This window comes from Vicugna pacos, chromosome 20 (assembly GCF_048564905.1).
Source record: "Vicugna pacos chromosome 20, VicPac4, whole genome shotgun sequence".
In the NCBI taxonomy this organism is placed as follows: domain Eukaryota; kingdom Metazoa; phylum Chordata; class Mammalia; order Artiodactyla; family Camelidae; genus Vicugna; species Vicugna pacos.
Window position 1 is genome coordinate 37,327,795 of NC_133006.1, and position 20,084 is coordinate 37,347,878.

Here is a 20,084-nt window from a genome sequence, read left to right on the forward strand (position 1 = left end):
TAGCTAATTTTCACTGGTCTGAATGACAAAAGTGACTCTCCATCCCTGGATGGAGCTAAATGGCCAAAGGGTGACTGGAGCAGCTAAACAGAGGTGCCCTGCAGGCAAATGAGTTATCCTCTACATCAAAATTCATCTCAGCATCTCAATTTGACTACCGTAGATCATCAATAAATCTAAATAAAGCAGTTAAGTCCACTTCACCTTTATATACCATTTAGAGAAATATTCTTCTCTCTGAACAAGAATATTCTATTAATGAAAAGTAAACAGCCAATTAGTAGTAAATAATACACTTACCTTTACTACTTGTTCTGGAAATAATCTAATAAAAAGAAAGAAAAAGTAAAGCTCGTATTATTTTTAAAAAGCATGATAAATACAACATTATAAAGTACAACATTAATATATTGATGTTGATACTTCTCTAACAGGCAGAGGTTAAAGTTAACTACAGTAAAAAAAAAAAATTCAGAGAACGTCTGTTTGACTGTCCATCACTTTATTAAAATCAGTGTATCACCCTCAATCAGGTGAATCACATATCTGAAAATAAATCACCTCATTTTCCCATATTTGTAATATATATTAATGTTTGTTTACTATCTCATATAATATTCTAATAATAAAATATGGTAGTCCTTTAGTAAAACCCATATCTTTTAGTAAAACCAAACACAAGTTTTATAAATAACTTGAAGATTCCTACAAATTACCAACGGTGTCTGCTCAGTGCCGCCTCCGCCCCCCTCCTTACCAAGGCTGTGTCAAAGAAGTGTGTCGTCAGGTTAATCAGGGATGTGTCCGAGGCTAGATCTGCCGTGGTCAGAAATCCCGCTGTTCTTTCAAACCAGGAAACCATGTACACAGGGGAAGAAACACTGATGAAATCTCCCTGGCTGAGTAATTACCATGCATTCGATAAAAATTTCACAAGATAATTCCTTCACTAGGGCAAAATAACTTTCAAGACCTTTTCCCATTCCCTGCCATTTCAGTTCGCCCTGGCTCTGAGAATGCCACCTAGAACACTCCAGAATGGAACCAGACTGCTACAGAGTTGCAGTCAGTTCTCAGACACCAAGGAGCACTGGAGGCCTGGCCAAGACAGTCAACACCAGAGACCCATATAAAGAGGCTCCTAAGAGGTTAAGGGATAAATGAGCCTCTCCACACAGGAGAAATTCCTGTTGTCTCAGAGGCTGCAGAAAACAAGCCGTTAAATAACAAAGGACATGCAGATTTTGAAAACTGCCCCAAAAGCATGAAAAGTGCTCCAAAAGCATGCTGGAGCAGTACACCTCAGGCCTGGCCACCTTTCTTCGGCCGAAAGCTCCAGCTAATTGGAGATTTCTTTTCTGTTGGAACAAATACCCAAGTTCATAGTATGTTTGCTAGAATTGGCATGAATTAAAATAAATTTATATAAACCTTCTAGAACATATTTATTCAATTAAGTGAAGGCCATCTTTGGACCATTTTTGCTGAGATGAAAGAAAGGAAAGAAGAAAGATGAAATCCTGCATGCACAGTTAGAAATCACCAGTTGAACAAGGAGTTAGTAGCCTGAGTTTGTGATGAATGATTCTCATAGAAGCGAGGCCTTGGGAACTTTGTCCACTTTGTCTACTTGGCCAAGAACCCAAGGTACCCGCTGAAAACCACGGAGAAACCCACTAATCCTCATTCTTCGCTGCACATTAGGAAAACCTGGAGAGCTCTGAAATGCCCCGATACTGGGACTCACTGCCGACCCAGTAAATCAGAACTTCTCATGATGGGACCCACGCGGTGCTTCTTGCTCAAGCTCTCCAGGTGATTCTAAGCTACAGCAAGGTTTGAAAGTCACTGATTTTTCCCAGGTGATGTTTATCTCAAATTACACAGATATTTACATTAGACTAAGTCCTCCACCTCCTGAAGCAAACTTTTCTCCAACAGCCCAAGAGAAGAAATGTCCCTCTACATGGTAGAACTCAATGCTAAAGCGGTATTTTCTCCCTTCCTCCATCCATGCTCAAAATTCTATGCTCTCAAATACATTTTTGTCATTATTCTATTTATCCCCCTAAATCCTGTCCTCTTCTCAGCCCCTCAAAATACATGGATTGAGTATAGATTTGGCGGGGAAATGCCACATTATTTGATCATGACTTGGACTAGGAGGTTACTCTGAACCCATCTACGTACCATGACCAGACATGGTCTACCAGACACCGGCTGCGCCCACAGCTGCCCCACTACCAGAAGCCAGATGAAACCATTATTTATGGATGCAAGAGCTACGACTCATTAAGCCTTTGGTAAAGGACAAGCTACTTAATCCTCCTGGATCTTCAAGTACAGGGCCAAATATGTTCCCTTCTGTCGGAAATTCTTATTCTATGGAGAATAGCTTCCCAGCACACTTTCTGCTGAGCCTGCAAACACAGTGGGCTTCAGAAGTATAAAATCTAGTATCCCATCCACTTTAATAATACCGATCTATTCTCCTTGGCCAAAACCACCATGAAATAATAGTATATGCTTTAGAATGTGCCTAAATTATGGTTATGGCATCTCCATCACCAACTAGAATTCCAATGGAGTGTGGAAATTCCTATTTGATATCAAAATGCCTGTAGAGACTTGATCTGACACTTTAAGCCTTGGAGGGCACTCAAGTCAAAACAGGAAATTCATTTTGGAGAAGATCCCAATTAACACCCCCTCAAATCAGCGTGAGCTTCCAAGGTACCCCTGGGACATCCCTGCTCCATTTCCTTCAGAGTTTTTAGAATTTTAGCTCTTTTTCCCTGTGTCCTGTTATCTGCATGAGTAAGTCTATCAGAGAGCTAGATGGAGCTAAACAAAATGAAATATACACAGTCTGCATAAGTACAGCCCTTGGATTTCCACTCCCCCCACCCCCCAACTCCCCTGGCTGCAAACCCTTTTAAAGTCCCTGAGAAGGATTAGGAAAGCCTGGAGTTTACGTTCTCTCCTCTGGAGGGGAAGCCCCATGATTAGAGGCATTTTACAGTTTAAAAAAAAAAAAAAAGGGGGGGCAGAGACAGATCTCCTTGGCCCAACTGATTTTTTTTTTTCTAATTGAAGTATAGTCGATTTACAACACGGTATTAGTTTTTGGTGTACAGCATAGTGATTCAGTTACACATATACATATTCCTTTTCATATTCTTTTTCAATATAGATTATTTCAAGATATTGAATACTGTTCCCTGTACTCTACAGAACCTTGTTGTTTATCTGTTTTATTTATAGTAGCTAGCACCTGCAAATCCTAAACTCCTAATTTATCCCTCCCCACGCCTTTTCCCCCCTGGGAACCCTAAGTTTGTTGTCTATGTGAGTCTGTTTCTGTTTTGTAAGTTCAGCCTGGTCTTGATAAATTTCAAGTACTAGAGTCCAGGGGGTAAATCAAAGATTTTATTACCAGCCAGATCACCCTTCTGCCCCTCTACCTACCCTCCTGTTCTCACCAATAAATAATCTCAGGGCTGAAAATGTTATGGAAAAAAGAGAACTGCAGTTAAGAGATTTTGCAAACTCCACTTTGCTTCCAGGTGCCATCCTAAAGGCACACATCATGTTACCTTCTGATTTTAAAAAAAAAAAAAAAAACACCAGAATAGATTTGCATAACTGGGTTGACTTAGAATAAGCAAAAAAAAAAATTTTGCCATTTGCTTTTTCACATTCAACCAGGATTTTAGAAAGCTGGAGAAGTGGGCTGTGGCAAGGGGAAGTATGTCCTGTCTCATTAATAAACTATTAAAATAGTTTGGGGGGAACGGTGTGTAATAATAGTCCACTCTCCTCATCCTGCATTTCCTAGTTAAACACTAAAATAATAAAATGATGCTATTACTGCACTGGCTTGTCCAGGAGAGATTCTGGGCTGTATCTGACTCATTCCTGTACACTCCCCACGTGCTCAGCCCACCCAACCCCATACACCGGGAAACATATGTCAAACTTAGTTTTTGATTGGATATAGGCAGTCAGCATCAGTACCAATTCCTTTTCCAACTTTATTTCACAGGAACAGAAAATACCAAACCAGGCAACTCAATCCACTCTAGTTCTTTAGGGTACCCAAATGTACACAAAACTAAAATGGGACACTTATCTTTGGGATCAGTCCTTGCTGAATTAGCAAAGGCTCATCTTCTTTGAGGCCATCAATGAAGAATCGCTGAATACATTTCAGCAAGAGTGAAACATGCTGAAATTCATTTTTATCCAGTTCCTAGGAATTAGGCCACACGAAGTTTAAAACCTTACATATGATTACCCTTCAGTTTTCTGGTTACAAAACAAAACCTACTTGCCTTACTTATTAACCTGTCAAGATGGTGTAGTAAAAGATGATTATATTTTTGAGGAACGTGGCGCTCTCTCTGTCGAAAATATTCTTTTATTTTCCGAAATTCTTCATCATGGAATGCATCAGTAATAAGTGACTGAAGCTGGAAAATTCGTAGTTTAAAAATTACTATTTTTCCCCAAGAAGAGTTATCTCATAGTAATATTTCTAATGATCCTTATCAATAATAATTTAGTGCAAAAATAATAGAGGGGTAAATACAGAGTTATAGCTTGAACAGTAAATAATAACGGAGACAGTAGTTGAGTTTGGTGGCTTAAGATTGTAGTTTGCAAAATGTGGTTCCAGGACCACCAGCAGCAGGAGCACCATGTGCAGACTCGTTAGGACTCCGAAACCCTGGGGGTGGGGCCCTTCAGATGAGTCACAGCATGCTAAAGTTTGAGAACAACAGATTTAAGAGAAAACTACACCTGGAGAGGCACATATAGCTCAAGTAGTAGTGTGCCTGTTTAGCATGCACAAGGTCCTGGGTTCTAATCCCCAGTACCTCCTCCAAATATAAATAAAAAACCCCAATAACCTCTGCCTCATGAAACAAAAGAAAACACCTGAATTTACAGGTATCTCTGGGTGAAGAGACTTTAGCCTTAGTAATGTTAGAAATTGCAAAACACTATAAAATTCAAGCCTATTATCATTTGTTAAATTACAAAAATGATAATAGAAGAACATGAGTTCAACACTAATAAGTAGTTAATGGAAGCTGATAAGTATGCAAATTGTCATGAACAGGATTTTTTCTGCCAGAAATATCTTAACTAACTTTCAAAGTATGTATACTTGAATAACAGAAATGTCCTTAAGTATCTGTACTATAAAAGATAAGATTCTTTTATTTTTTTAAAAATTCAGTCTTTGGGGGAGGGTATTGCTCAGTGGTAGAGTGCATGCTTAGCATGCACAAGGTCCTGGGTTCAATCCCCAGTATCTCCATTAAAAAATAAAAAAAGAAATAGAAAATAATAACTAGCCAAAAAAAAAAAAAAGAATCCAGCCCAATTACAGGCTAAATTACAATATACAATATTATTTTAATGAGTCATTTTACTATATACAGCCTAAAATTACACTTATTCTTAATATTGACTTAAATGGGAAGACAGCATTTGAAATTTAACACTTAAGCTGAATATATTCTTTTTCTTTTTTTTTTTAAACTGTTTTTTGTTGTTTGTGGGTTTTTGGAGAGGGGGAGGCAGTTAGGTTTATTTATTTATTTTTAATGAAGGTACTGAGGACTGAACCCAGGTATGCACGCTAAGCATGCATTCTACTACGAATATATTCTTTTTTAAGTTACCACGCAGTAAGCCTTATTGTTCCAGGTGCGTTAAGTGTTGAGTAATGTTCTCATTTAACCCTCAACACAACTCTAGCAGTTAGAATCTTCATCTGGGGATAATGATAGCAAGGCTGGGAAAGGTTAAGAGTTTAGGTTCACCCAGCTGAGGTGAATACCTCAGTCTCTATGTTCCCAATTCAGGCTTCTGCCTGGTTTCTCTCTACTCACAGCAAATCCAAACCATTTGCCTGAGTCCGCAGGGCTCTGTGTGATTTGATTTCTGTCAATTTCTCCTGCCTGACTTCCCCGCTAATGAGTCCTAAGATAAGTCAAACTCTTCCTTGCCTCAGGGCCTTTGCACTGGCTATTCTATGCTAGACCGCTTCTCCCACTTACCACCTTCTGGCTCCTTGCCACTCTTCATATCTCAGCTTTGGTTTCACCTTTTTAGATAGGTCTTGCTCCAGGACCTTATCTAAAGTAAGCTAAGTGCCTCTCTCTACCCTCAATTATTCCTCCATCACAACACCCTGTTCTTTTCTTCCTTCTACCTTACTTTGGTTGGTAATCTGTCTCTGACTCTCTGCCAGCCTGAAATCACCATGAGAGCAAGAATTGTGTCTGTTTTGTTCAGTAATGTCTACCTCCACCTAGAGTGTGCCCGGTACAAGACAGCTTAGACTAGGATATTAGTAGGGTAATCAAAGGTAAAATTGACAAGACATGGCGATAAATTGGATGGGGGGGTATAGGGGTGTAGGAGAAGCAAAGAGGATTTCTCTGCCTCTGGCTTGAGGAACAATTGTGCTGATAGCCCAGGGAACACAGAACTAGACAGAGCACACACACAGAGAACACAAAATGAATGTGATCTTTACATAGAGAGCATCCTTGTCCATTCCACTCCCATCCTTTTCCTGAAAAGACGGCAAAACATCTTCCTTTTCCTGTGTACACAACAAAAATTTTTTCTCAAATTTCATTTCAAAGAAATGCATCTCAAGTTTTAAAAATAAAATAAAGTTTCATATTGTTTTTCCCAACAAAACTTTTTGTTGGGTCATGCCACTCACTGATTATAGGTCTAAGAAAGACACTACTTTAAAAAAACAAAAAAATTTTATCCAACCTTCTTTAGCACTGTCTATGACAAATACAAACCATCACAAGAAGCAAAGCAATCACTGTAATAAACAATCACAAAATTGACAAATTTTAACTATAATTTACGAATATAAAATAGAAAAGACTTTGAATTAACGAACTGTTTTTAGAATGAGAGCTTGTAAATTTTTTTAAAGTATGTTTCAAGTCCAGTCATGAATTTAAGCTTTATGTTTCTGACATGAATTCTAAGTGTGACTCTAGGATTGAAACTTCAAGGATAAAATATCAGTCACAATCACAAGAAAAGTTACAAAACATTTAGTAATAGATTGTTACCTATTTTCTTCAAGAAAGTGATCCCTGGTTTACCAACCTGGTTTTCACAGCACATGCTACGTTAAATAACAGCATTTCTTCTGCTCACCTCATCCCAACAATTAAAGTATAATACAAAAATGTTTAAATCTGTTCTAAAAGCATTAAAAAAAATCTAGCTTGAGCTAACAGTCCTATATGTACTTGACCAAAATCCTTAAATGTCAACGTATTTTACAGTAATATCATCATTCGTAAATATGAAAAATACAGTTAATTCAAAGACCCAAATGCCGACTTATTTTTTTTCACCAGCAGTGTATTCAGTAAAACGAATAGTGAAAATTAGTAGCACCAGAAGTACCAATTCACCCCCGACCCCAACCCCGACCCCGGCGCGGCGGGCGTCTTGGGGATTAGCAGGTGCCGAGCGGCAAACAGAAGTCGCAGCATTTGGGGCCGTAGATCTGGGGTCCAAGTGCAACTTCACTGCACGAAACCGGGCTGGGAAAACATCCCAAGCAACTTGAAAAGAACCACCTCATCGCCCTCCAAACATTAACTTTCCAGTTCCGCCTTCCCGAACGCTTTATTTGCAAGGACCGGAGGTTTCTGTCCTGCCTCGCTGTCTCACTGAGAGCTGCCTGAACTCCAAGCAAACCGAAGGGGGCTGAAGCTCCCAAGGGCCCCCGAAGCGCCTCTTGCTTCGGCGGCCTGGGATTGTAGGGGGCGCCGGGTCTCTGCGCGAGCACGCGAGGCTCTGAGCCCAGAGAGCGATGGACGCGGGCCCCCGGGACCCCTAGAGCCGCGGAGAGAAGGCGGGGTTCGACGGGTGCCCGGGGCCTCCGGAGCTCACTCACCTCCCGCATCCCAAGGCTCCCGGCCGGACGCCGCGCACCCGGACCGGGGCGCGCTCTGCGGCTGCACGGCGCTCTGCCTCCTGCGGTTCCGCCGCCCGAGGCCGGGCGGGCGGGGAGGGGCTGCGGCGTGGGCCCGGGCAGCTCGCGGCTCCGGGATTCCCAGCTTCCCCGGAACTCTAATGAACACACCCGCCCCTGAAAGTCCTGTTGTTTGCGGAGCAAGAAACACTGGCGAGTTAACTAGCAATCAAGGTCGGGCCACCTGGGCGCACGCCCACATCTTAAGAGAAAGCGATTACACAAAAGAGGTGAACACGTCGTTTAAACCTTCTTTATCTGCAAAATTCGAAACTGACAGGTGTCCCCTTTGCAAAAGCGGGCAGTTTTCTCTCCGCCTTTAACAGCTGGTAGAGCTGGTTTTGATCCATTGATATTGATATAGACTGAAACTCCGATTTCCCCAAAGGAAGCAGACTTGTACCTGAAATTGTTCATTTTATTCCTGATAACACAAAAGAAGGGTTTTAAAAATATACCTTGCTGTACTCTGTCAAAATAAAATAAAAATAAATATTTTCATCCAATTTGCTTGTTTTCTGCCCACTTCCTTTACTCTTACAAGAATGCGTACCAGTGGCCAGGTTTAGGCCGACAAGAGGTCTGTTAGGTGAATACAGTAGCAAAAATAAAGTGGACTGGAGTTTTCTTGAAAAAACACTCAAACAAAAAGACCCCTCAAATCCAAACATTCCTTGTAAAAGTCAACTTGTACTATGAGTAGATACTATGGGTATTTTGTGTCATGAAGATATTTGATTTACAGGAGATATTTGTTTGCAACAAAACAAAACATAATATAGCCAGAATCTCTGCAAGTCAGCCCAGGACTCTGCATGTGCCTCCAGCCCTTTCAAAAGGTACTTACATTAAAGCTCACCATATCCATTTCCTGGCAAATACGATGTAAATATACTTACATTAATTGACCTATTTTAATCTAAACCAAGCAAATTCAAAACCCTCTTACTTTGCTTTTGAATTAATAGACTTTTACAATTTCAACATAGTAATCAAGGAAGAGCAGCTGTGAATAAAGTGTTCTGAGTCAATGCAAATATTAGCGCAGGAAAAACTGCAGGACAGCAACATAATAATCAAATATAGTTTAAATGCATTTTATTTTAGAGAATAAAGTAGGTAGTATAATAAGAATAGAATGGAATATATAATGAGATGAAAGTTCTCTTAATATTAGTTTAAAAGTTTAATCGATTATTTTCAGACTTTGGGGGGAAAACATGTCCTTTCAAACGATTTGGCTGTTAACACTCCCGAAAACTCAGGAGAAATTAAAGATAACATCACAGACAACAACACCATTTATTTATTTTGTTATATTTTCACTTTGATTAGCTTCTTTTACTAACATGTTTTACCCGGACATAATTTTAGGGCAACTTGGAATATATATTCTAATTCTGCTCAAACTAAATATGGTGGAGACTCTACGATATTTCTTTGGACACTAGGAAAACAAGTATTTGATTAATTGATTTGGCTTTAACTTTAAAAAATGTACTTATTTATATTTTTGAAGGGTAAGGACTCTAGGAACACACCAAAATTACAGAGGTGAGAAATAGTCTAACAAATGATTACAGTGAGACCAAAACTTAGTTTCTATGCATTCTTAGAGGTGGTTTTAAGTTATTTTTGAAGTTATGTTAAAAACACTTTGAACAGTATATTATCTTAAACTTCACAACGATTTGTAAAAAAAAAAGGAAGAAAAGAAGTATCAATAATTTTAACGTTTGAAAAACAAAAAACTCAAAAAAGCAACCGAATGACGGGAGTTGCCGAGACCTTCGGTGGTCGGTCAATATGATGAAAGTCTGTGGATGAAAGCAATAGCTGAAGAGTGAACGCATTTTCCTCCCAGATCTCCTGTGAGAGTGATTTTAATCTGGAACGCGGACCGACACGACCAAGCGGAATTCTGGGGGTGAGGGGAGGTTAGGGGACGAACTAGTCATTTTCTCGTTTGAGGACTTTGCGCCTGTGCCTCGAGGGGAGAATCCCCGCTTGAAACTAGAGAAAAGAAAATTCGTGGAACTGCCCAAGACCGGTTTTTCCCCGTCTCTGCCGGTCTGCTGCCAACGGCTAGCGGCTCTGAATTGCACTTCACTGTTGGATTGACTTTTCTAACAAACCCGATTGTGCCCTTGACCTGGGAAGTAAGAGGACCAGGAGCTGGAAGACGGTCGCTTCCTGAAGTTACAGGAGCGCATTTGCTTTTCCTGCCTTTTGCCAAAGGAAAAGGTTGTAATCCTGCAGGAGTGGCCGGGGCCCCATCCGGGCCGGGTCCCACGCTGCATCAGTCCGCGCGCCCAGTGCGCGCTCAGCGATGCCGAGGTCTAGGTCGCGCGAGTCTCGGGATTTAGCGGGATGTAGGTTCCCGAGCATCCCGTAACACTGACCCGCTTTTAGAGGCCAGCTTTTCTCTGGTTATGGCTGGGAACCGGAGCGTGCCGCCCGCAGAACAAAGGCTCAGGGAATAAACTCCGGAAACCCACCTTTCCTCGCCGCCCAGGGAGGCCAAAGAGCGAGTTAAGTCACTTCAATCTGTTTCTTTTATTGGGCGCTTCTAATCACCCTAATGAAGTGATGCACAGGCGAAGAAGGCTTCGTCTCAGCCCTGCGGAGCCCACAGCGACCTACGCTCTCGCCTGGTCCCTCCCTGCAGTCTCCGAAAAGCTTCTGTAGATGGAATGGGTGTAAATACGGTTTTGTCGTGGAATTTCCACGACGATACCAATAGAGACGTTTTTTTAAGGGTCCTTTCAGGTGAATGGAGGCTGAAAACTCACCAAGCCCCAAACCCTCTTTCAAAAAGTTTAGGGAACAGGCTAAGAGTTTTTTCGGGAGGTTGGGGCCGCAGAGCTCACCTCCCCCCCACCCCCTTCCCCAAGCTCATCTCCCGCACCTTCTCCGGGTTCACTTTCCAGGACTTTCTTCCCATTGGGCCAGGTCCCTTCGCAGTCCCTGGGCGCACGTGTGCTCCTAGGCCAACGAGGACACGGGGACCTTTGGCACTCCCTCGGATGGCCTTCCTCTCCTCCGCCCCCAAATGAGCACAGACTCCCGAACACGCACAACAGCTACAACGAAAGCCCGGGAGTAGAGGCCCAAAGAGGGCCGGCCCCAGAACTAGCTGGCGTGGACGCGCCTACCCAGACGGGGGCGCGCCGTAGCCCACGTTCTTACAGGTGGTTCCCCAGTTGCCTGGGAACTGAGGATTGGCTCTTAGAGGGGTTTGCTGGAAAGGCTGTCTCAAAAGCCTCCCTTAGATCCAATCCGAAACCCCAGAGGCGGGGCGCGGTGAGGAAAAAAAAAAAAGAGAGAGGCATTAACTTCCCCCCGCCCTGGCCGGTCTTGACTTTAGTTTCCCGTTACCCCAAGGGCTGAGGTCAACCTACCCCTCTGTTCCTAGTTCTGCCCGGGAGGAGGTGACGGGCCTTGCTGGTGCCTGAAACGTGGATGCTGGCGGGCGAGCGAGGAAAGGCGGAGCAGGAGTTGGGTGGGGAGTGGGCTGCATCTTTATAAACCTGCGGGCAGCTGGTGGGCGCTGGCGCTGCGCTCCGAGTGGAGACTTTACAGCATCGCGTCCAAGAACAGAGCTCCGCCCGAGTACTTAACCACCCTTGTCCGCTGCTTCTGGATTTCTGAATCTCTCTCTCATTCTCCCTCCCTCCCTCCTTCCTTCCTTCTTTCCCTCTGTCTCTGTCTCCCCCTTCTTTAAAACAGGGGAAAAATCACCTTGCGCACCTCTAGTTTGTTTTTCTTCCATCTTTCAGAACCCTTGGCAAAGAGCGCTAGCAAGAAGGGCCAGATGCCGGCGGAGGCGGGGCAGAAGGCGGACTGCGCCTGCTCCTACGGGATGAAGCTCAGTTGGGACATCAACGATCCGCAGATGCCTCAGGTGCGTGAAACCCCTCGCGCGGCGCTGTCCATCCAAAAAGGGAGGATGGCTTTTAAGTCCTTGTAGACACTGTGGACAGACCCCCTACTTCCAAACACACATCCCTGAGAGCTCAAATGTACACATGTACTCTACAAATGGCAGAATTGGGTTTTAAGATGTGTCTTCTCCCACCTCTTTCCTCGAGCTTGTTTGAAAACACACGGAAAGCAGCGGGAACTGTCAATCAGGCTCCAAATTCCAGGTCGCCTGGCAGCAGCCGGACACCTTATCCCTCACTTTCTTTTAATTAAGGTAGAAATCAGGCGATTCTCTTCCGATCCATTCTTGGAGACCCACGAGAAACGTAGTGGGGAGGATCTCAGGGGTTGTAGATACCGCTGCTGCTCACGCAGCAAAACTGTGAGATACGGCTGCAAATAGCGGTCATCCGAATCTTAAACTGCACGACTTGGGCTGTTTATCCAGACGCCCGGCTCCTGGGAGGCTCCATCCTCATGCCAATTAGCATGCGGGGGCCCGGAGATCCTCTGGAATTCCGCTTTTGGACCCAACTTCTGAGCTTGCTTCTCTAATGACAAGGAAATCGCTGTCATCCGTTTAGGGTGAATTTGTCTTATTTTGGTTTATTTTAACGGAACAAAGGGGTTTGGAGCCAAGTCCAGGGAATGAGCTGGCCAGTTATGCTTGGTCATACTGGTTTGGGACCAAAACTGAGAAGTGACTTTAAAGTCCTGGGTGTTGGTGGAGGGGGAGTAGGAGCCGCCTGCCAAGCATTTGCAGAGGTGGACTTTGGGCGATGCTGTGGTACAGGGCTGAGTGACTTGGCTTTTATTCATCATCTACTACAAACCATACAGGTGTTCAGATGGATAGCAATTCATTTGCAAGGTTGTGTAACCCCTCAAAGAAATCTGTGCTTTGGGGGGTGTATATATTTGTAGTAAGTTTATTTATTTTAAAGTCTGCCTGCTTTCGGGTCACAGTGCCATTTTTGTGAAAGTGGACCACAGTACAGGAAAGGCATTGTGTTTTCATTGACTTCTGTCCATGTAACTCTTCATAGGGAAAAATCTAGTCTTGCATTTTAGAAAAATCTCACTTAACCAAGCAAATAATGGAAGGATGGCTCCTCTCTCAAGCAGTTTCTAGATTTCCCATGTAGATGTGAATTATTTTTCCTCTGGGGGATTGGTTCTTAAGCAGGGAGTGTGTGTGACATCTCAGAAGAGGCAGGTGCACTGGGCTACAGGAAAAGAACTGGAGAAAGAGGACCCTAGCCCTGCTCCGGCTAACCCACAGAGGAAAAACTCAAAATAGCTGTCCGACCTTGAGACAGTTCCTGAATTTGCCTGAGTCTCAGGCTGCTCACCTGTCAGCAGGTGGTGGAGTTAGATAACAATCTTAAACTCCTGTCTAGATCTTCTGCTGCTTCAGCGTGTGTGTGCTTGTCTGTGTGCATGTGCTCCCCTGAGCCAAAGCAGGAGAGCAAATGAAACCCAATCCAGAGTCCTCCATTCTTGTTTGAAAATGCAGTCTCGGGGGCTCATTTTCAGCATCACTACTTTGGTACCTGGTGTGAGAAAAACGTCGCAATCTAGATAATGCATAATATGGACAAGGACTTGCAGTGAATAAAGCAGTGCTCCGTATTTTAGATGTAACATTATTTTAGCCACGCAGCTCTTTGTTGGAGAGATTGACACTCTGCATTGCTCTGGGGAGAGGTCCGGTGCCCGGCAGGCTTCCACCCAGTGCTCAGGTTTACCTGGATGGTGAGGCTGTCATCGCGATGTCCTTGTAAACCTGGAGGGCTAAGTTGGGAGGATGGAGAGAAGCTGTTCCTGTCTCTCTGGTGTTGCGCTGGGTATCACTGCTGATGTGACTGAACGGTTTGGGAGAGAGCCAAGAGCTTTTGAAGAAAAAGCTCTGGGTAGAAGTAGAGATATTTACAGGTGCAACTGTATGTCTGTGATAGAACTTTCCAATCACTTTTGGCCCTGGCACTTTAATACTCAATTTGATATCATATGATACCACTTATATGTGGAATCTAAAATATGATACAAGTGAACACATTTACAAAACAGAAACAGACTCACAGACGTAGAAAACAAATTTATGGTTACCAAAGGGGAAACGGATGGGGACGGATAAATTAGGAGTTTGGGAGTAGCAGATATAAACTACTATATTAAAAAAAAGAAAACAGCAAGGTCCTACTGTATAGCACAGGGAACTATATTCAATATTTTATAATAATCTATAATGGAAAAGAATATGAAAAAGAATATATACATATATAACTGAATCACTTTGCTATACACCAGAAACTAACACAACATTGTAAGTTAACTGTACTTCAATTAAAAAAAACCCACTTAATTTGAAATGTTTTCAGCATTTTAACACACCAAGTAGTGGTATAACATGATGGTTGGGAGAACAGGCTCTGGAGTCAAACTGCTCCGGGTCAAATCCTAGAGACAGGTCTTACTGGCTGTGCGACCTTGGGCAAATTAATGAACCTCTCTGGCCTCCATTTACTATTCCATTAAATGGGGGTACTGACAGTACCTGTTGTCTGTATGCATTATGAGGACTAGATGAACTACGCAGAGCTTCTAGAAGATACGCACTACATAGACACCGTTGTCAGAAAGGCACACACTGGATGCCCGACCTTTCGTGAGAGCACCGTTTCTGGGTTTGACAACATTTCTGGAATTAAAAAGACCCCCTCTTGATTCCAATGTGCTGGGGCAAAGTGAGAACCGGGATGTGCCGGGTCTGGGCTTGATCAGCCTGACCGCGCCTCCTGCGGGGCGCCTCTCCAGGAGCCTGCCCACTTCGACCGCTTCTGCGAGTGGCCCGACGGCTACGTGCGCTTCATCTACCGCGGCGACGAGAAGAAGGCGCAGCGCCACCTGAGCGGCTGGGCCATGCGCAACACCAACAACCACAACGGCCACATCCTCAAGAAGTCGTGCCTGGGCGTGGTGGTGTGTGCGCGGGGCTGCGCCCTGCCCGACGGCTCCCGTCTGCAGCTGCGACCTGCCATCTGCGACAAGGCGAGGATGAAGCAGCAGAGTGAGCGCGGGGGACAGGGGACAGGGGTGGGGGGGGAGGGTTCTGCAGAGGTGAGGTCCCTCTTCCCGACCGATTTCCCTTTTCTTCCTTCCCAGGGGGCTGGGGTCGGGTTGTTAGGAGTACTTCTCCCTTTTGGCTTTGCAGAGAAGGCCTGCCCCAACTGTCACGCGGCTTTGGAACTGATCCCCTGTCGAGGGCACAGCGGGTACCCGGTAACCAATTTCTGGAGGCTCGATGGCAATGCGATATTTTTTCAGGTAGGTGAGGGGTCACCACAGTTTGCAATGGACGTTCTCATCATGCCATAGGGACCAAACCACCTGCCACGTGCCTTAGGAACTCTGGACCAAAACAAATACAGCTCTGGGGGCCAGAAATACATGCTGGGGGTCCCAGGGCCTACTGTGTGCTCTGTCACTGCCAGAGAGTCAGCCGAGTTATAGTTATGGTTGTTTTCATATGGTAAGAGGACTGTAAGGTCATCTTTTAAGATGTCTATTATTTACACAGTTTTATTTGTTGGAGAATTTTTTTCCCCTGTCATTTTGAAAAACAAACAAACAGCAACTTGGGATGCTGGGAAAGATATACTCAATTTTTAACCACATTTGCCAGCTTCGCTCAGAGGAACATGTGATTCATTGCCTTATTCACGCAGGCCAAGGGAGTTCATGATCACCCCAGACCGGAGAGTAAGTCAGAGACAGAAGCTAGAAGAAGCGCCATCAAAAGACAAATGGCTTCTTTTTACCAACCCCAGAAGAAGAGAATTCGAGAACCTGAGGTAACGGGGAGCTGACATTACACTAGGGTCTGTGTTCATTTTCATCACACAATACACTGATCACTATGTAAAATACGAATGTCATACTTTAAATGGTTTGATTTTATGTGACAATTATCTCTAACAAAATGTCATTCAGTCAATATTTTGGATAAAGTTTCTAATCCCTTTTTCTTCTTGAGAAAAAAAAAAATCAGACTGTCTCTGCAGTCAAGGGCAGAGTGAGGGTGTGTGCTGACATCCTGATGCGAGGGCAATTACCCAGTGGTCGTACAGAAATAGAGGCGGACCAACGAGTTAACGGTGCATCCTTGAGAGGGTCTTTTACATTATTTGCATGGAACAGATAAAACTTCCTTGGGCAACTTGATCCAGTTTGGCTTTTCAACCAAAGTATGCCAAGCAGGCAGCATATTAGTCTGGGGATGAGAGACACTGGCATTGAGCAAGTCTAGGCACCAGACCCCTAGGGTCTAAGAGTTTTACACATTAATTGGTCACAAAAGACTTAAGAGGAAGTTACTGTTTTTGAGTCTCATTTTAAGTAAGGAATCTGAGGCTCAGAAAGGTTAAGTCACTTACTGAATTCACAAGGGACCTTCAGGATTTGAACCCTGGTCTGCGTCAGACTCCTGCTATGGTGCACATAGTGTGGGGAGAACAGGACCATCGGCCACGCAGACCCACCCTGCCCAGCCACCGCGGACCCTCCTTGTTCAGCAGCATGGAATTCATGCCTGAGCTCAAGCTGTGAAACTCCTGGCCCACGTGCCCAAATCATGTTTCTGAGCTCACAACGCAGAGCCCACCAACTGGAAGTTTGCTATTTGGTTGGTTGGTTACAGGTGAGGGTGTCCATGCAATTGCATTCTTTATTTACAAATAAAAATTTGTGTCTTTTTTTTTTTTTTTTAGGCAGGAGAGAATCAAGACGACAGCGGACATTTTGACAACATACCTCCCCTGGAAAATCCAGAGGAGTTTGATATAATTCCTGACACTGGCTTCCCTGTTCCAGGACAGCCTTGCTTTTCCTTTCCAAACTCGGATGCTTACAAAGCTACCTGTGACCTAGCCACCTTTCAGGGAGACATAGTACCACCCTTTCAGAAATATCCAAATCCAAGAATCTATTGTCCTGGTTATGCAAATTCGAGCCTGTATCCCGCTCTTTATAAAGATTCCAACAATATCCCTAATGACACAGACTGGCTTCATCTGAACGCACTACAATATGATGTCAACTCATACAGCAGCTTCGAGAGAAGCTGTGATTTCACCAGTAAACAGCATGGCTGGAAACCAGCTCTTGGAAAACCTGGCCTTGGGGAGAGGACTGACCATGGACAGTTCCAGGCTGTGGCCACTCGCCCTTACTTCAACCCGGAGCTTCCCTGCAGGTATCTCACAACCCCTCCACCAGGTCCTTCAGCCCTACAGACGGTGATCACCACCACCACCAAAGTGTCCTACCAGGCCTACCCACCCCCTGCTCTGAAATACTGTGACACGGTACGGGAAGTTAAGAGCCTTTCGGGCTGTAACTATGCTTCTGAAAACACCCAACTGTCCATCTACCCAGAAGCCTTGGACATTCCAGCTGCTGTCGCCACGGCAGCTTCTCCAACGGGGTCACTTCCTCTGAAAATTCCCGGAGATTGCAGGGCCATCAGACATACTTTGCCTTTTCCTCAGGAGTCAGTGCCCTCCCGGGTGGACGGAGCAGAGACTTGGGATGTGTGTCCATCTGGACTGGGGTCTACAACTGGTTACTCAGATAGAGATAGTCCATTCCTGAGCTATGACGGTGAGGACTTTTGAACAACAGTCCTGGGCACATTGTAATGTTGGTCTCCAAGTGGGCGGTGGAACGTGACCTGCAAACTAGCCCTTAAGTTGGGAGATGCATTTAGCATGCAAAGAAATATATATATTATAAAAATATATATATATATAAATTTGTATATATATATATATATATACAAAACCAATGATCAGTTGAGTAAATTATAGGTTGGGAAAATGTTTAGCTAGTGTAGGGAAATTTTTCACAGCATTTTGAAACCCTCTATAGTACATAGAACTAGGTCTGGACTGTGACTGTCCCAGATGAACAAATAAGCAGACTGGAGACCATGAACATTAACGAGCTGAGCTCACCTAGTTTGCTAGCTGGAGAAGAAGTTACGAACCCTGCTTCTCACCCTAAGCCTTTCCCCACTGAATCACAGTAGGGAATTTCACAAATCTTTATTTGGCCCTTAGGGGTTGTCAAAATAGCTTGGGGAAGAAATCTTATCTCGTGAATCATTTTATAAGACTTATTTAGCATTTAGAACCTGTTAAAATAACTTCAGGAAGTAATTTGGTCATTTTATCTCCACGGTATGTATCTGTAGCTTTTTAAGAGATCTACAGTGTTGCAATGATCAAGCGCAGTTGTTTTTAAGATAATTTTGTTTTCCACTATCAGCTGAATAACTTTTCTTTTATTGTTGAATGCTTTCCTAACAGAGACAGCCTAAGAATGATGATGTGTATTTAATGGTTTCAAAATTAGAACTGAGATGTTTTACTCAAATATAGCTTTACTGTTCCTTTGTTACGCCTCATAAATGTAATTGATTATGTTCAATTAAACATAATAAAGACATTTTACTATTTACAATAGCCAAGACATGAAAACAGCCTAAATGTCCATCAACAGATGACTGGATAAAAAAGATGTGGTGTATTTATATAATGGAATACTATTCAGCCATAAAAACCGACAACATAACGCCATTTGCAGCAACATGTTCCTGGAGAATGTCATTCTAAGTAAGCCAGAAAGAGAAAGAAAAATACAATATGAGATCGCTCATATGTGGAATCAAAAAAAAACGTAAATACAAAACAGAAATAGATTCATAGACATAGAGTACAAACTTGTGGTTGCCAAGGGGGTGGGGGGGTGGGAAGGGACAGACTGGGATTTCAAAATGTAGAATAGATAAACAAGATTATACTGTATAGCACAGGGAAATATATGCAAGATCTTATGGTAGCTCACAGAGAAAAAAATGTGACAATGAATATATATATGTTCATGTATAACTGAAAAATTGTGCTCTACACTGGAATTTGACACAATGTTGTAAAGTGATTATAACTCAATAAAAAAAGCTTTAAAAAAATAAAGACATTTTTAGGTAATGTAGCTGATGCCTGTGTCATTTCAAAAAAAATAGGAAAAAATATTGTTCATATTATAACTTGGGAAACTTGTTATAATAGAATAAACATATTAGTGTATTTATGTTCTGTACTTTATTTTAGGAAAAAAACTATTTGCTATAAAAGAAAGCCTCTTCAAAACAGTGTACATGTGTGCACATGCATGCACACTTCCCAAAACTTAGTGAAAATATTAGGTTTTCAAATAAAAACTACAAAAATAAATTTTTGAGGATGGATGGAAGGGGAGGATTGTCCTCAAATTCGCCTAGAATACCTGATTTGTACAACTAAATTGCAGTAGGTCAGATGCCATTTTAAATCATTGAGGGGTACATATTGCTCACCTGGTTCATACAGCCCTAATACCCTGATGTAGTAAGTACATGCAGGACTGGCCACAAGAGTCAATAAATATCAGAGCATTTCTATTCCCTAGCCAACTTTTTCGCAAAGGAAAAGATCTCAAGTACACTCATGGACAATTTTTTTCTTTTGACTTTCACTGCCAAAACTCACAGCTTCTAACCGTACCTAACATTTACATAGCAGTTATGTGAGCCGGACACTGTTCTAGGCCCTGAACACGTATTAATTTATTTCATCTTCGGGGCAGTCCTCTGGGCTACCTGAGAGAGGTGAAGTGATTTACACAGTAAGTGGCAGAGCCGGGATATGAATTCAGGTCATTTCCAGAGTCCATGGTTTTAACCACCGCATTGTATTAGCTTTGATTATAGTTATTATTCATCAGTGAAATCCCATCCGTACTGAACAAGTGGTGTACTTGGCAGAGCCCGTATTGTACTTGTGAAACCGAGCAGGACCCTGTGGGGACTTCCCAGCACAGACCCCTCCCCCATATCCTCTGCTGTAGCTACTCTCTGAAGCGCCCAGATAACAGTATCTGATGCACATTTCCTGGGTTGTTTCAGATGCTAAATCCCCCACCAAATGGAAGACATCAACTACTTGATGACCATGAGCCGTAGTGCCCAGGCTGACTGGCACCTAAGGATTGATACTATTAACTCCTGTGACACATCCCTGTTACC

At 43.2% G+C, this 20,084-nt stretch overlaps 2 protein-coding genes across 2 annotated transcripts in view; one reads left to right on the plus strand and one right to left on the minus strand.

Annotated features, from left to right (window-relative positions):
* SYCP2L (synaptonemal complex protein 2 like) overlaps window positions 1–862 on the minus strand; it is a 46,100-nt gene extending 45,238 nt beyond the window's left edge. The window contains exons 1-2 of the mRNA XM_031688101.2: window positions 758–862; window positions 301–325 (exon numbers count right to left, since the gene is read on the minus strand). Of these exons, the coding sequence (XP_031543961.2) occupies window positions 301–325; window positions 758–862 (130 nt within the window). The remainder of the gene's footprint in view (window positions 1–300; window positions 326–757) is intronic.
* A 10,987-nt stretch (window positions 863–11,849) lies between these two features.
* Window positions 11,850–17,634, plus strand: GCM2 (glial cells missing transcription factor 2). Its single transcript, XM_006198643.3, has 5 exons — window positions 11,850–11,939; window positions 14,777–15,029; window positions 15,174–15,286; window positions 15,688–15,813; window positions 16,729–17,634. Exons 1-5 carry the CDS (start codon window positions 11,850–11,852, stop codon window positions 17,632–17,634), a joined length of 1,488 nt encoding a protein of 495 aa, XP_006198705.1.
* Window positions 17,635–20,084: the final 2,450 nt, after the last annotated feature.

Excerpts from the sequence above, each read along its gene's own strand:
- GCM2 (XM_006198643.3), top strand. The coding sequence starts at position 11,850 with ATGCCGGCGGAGGCGGGGCAGAAGGCGGACTGCGCCTGCTCCTACGGG. Across the intron at positions 15,287-15,687 it reads GCAATGCGATATTTTTTCAG|GCCAAGGGAGTTCATGATCA; the intron begins GTAGGTGAGGGG and ends TTATTCACGCAG. Across the intron at positions 15,814-16,728 it reads AGAGAATTCGAGAACCTGAG|GCAGGAGAGAATCAAGACGA; the intron begins GTAACGGGGAGC and ends TTTTTTTTTTAG.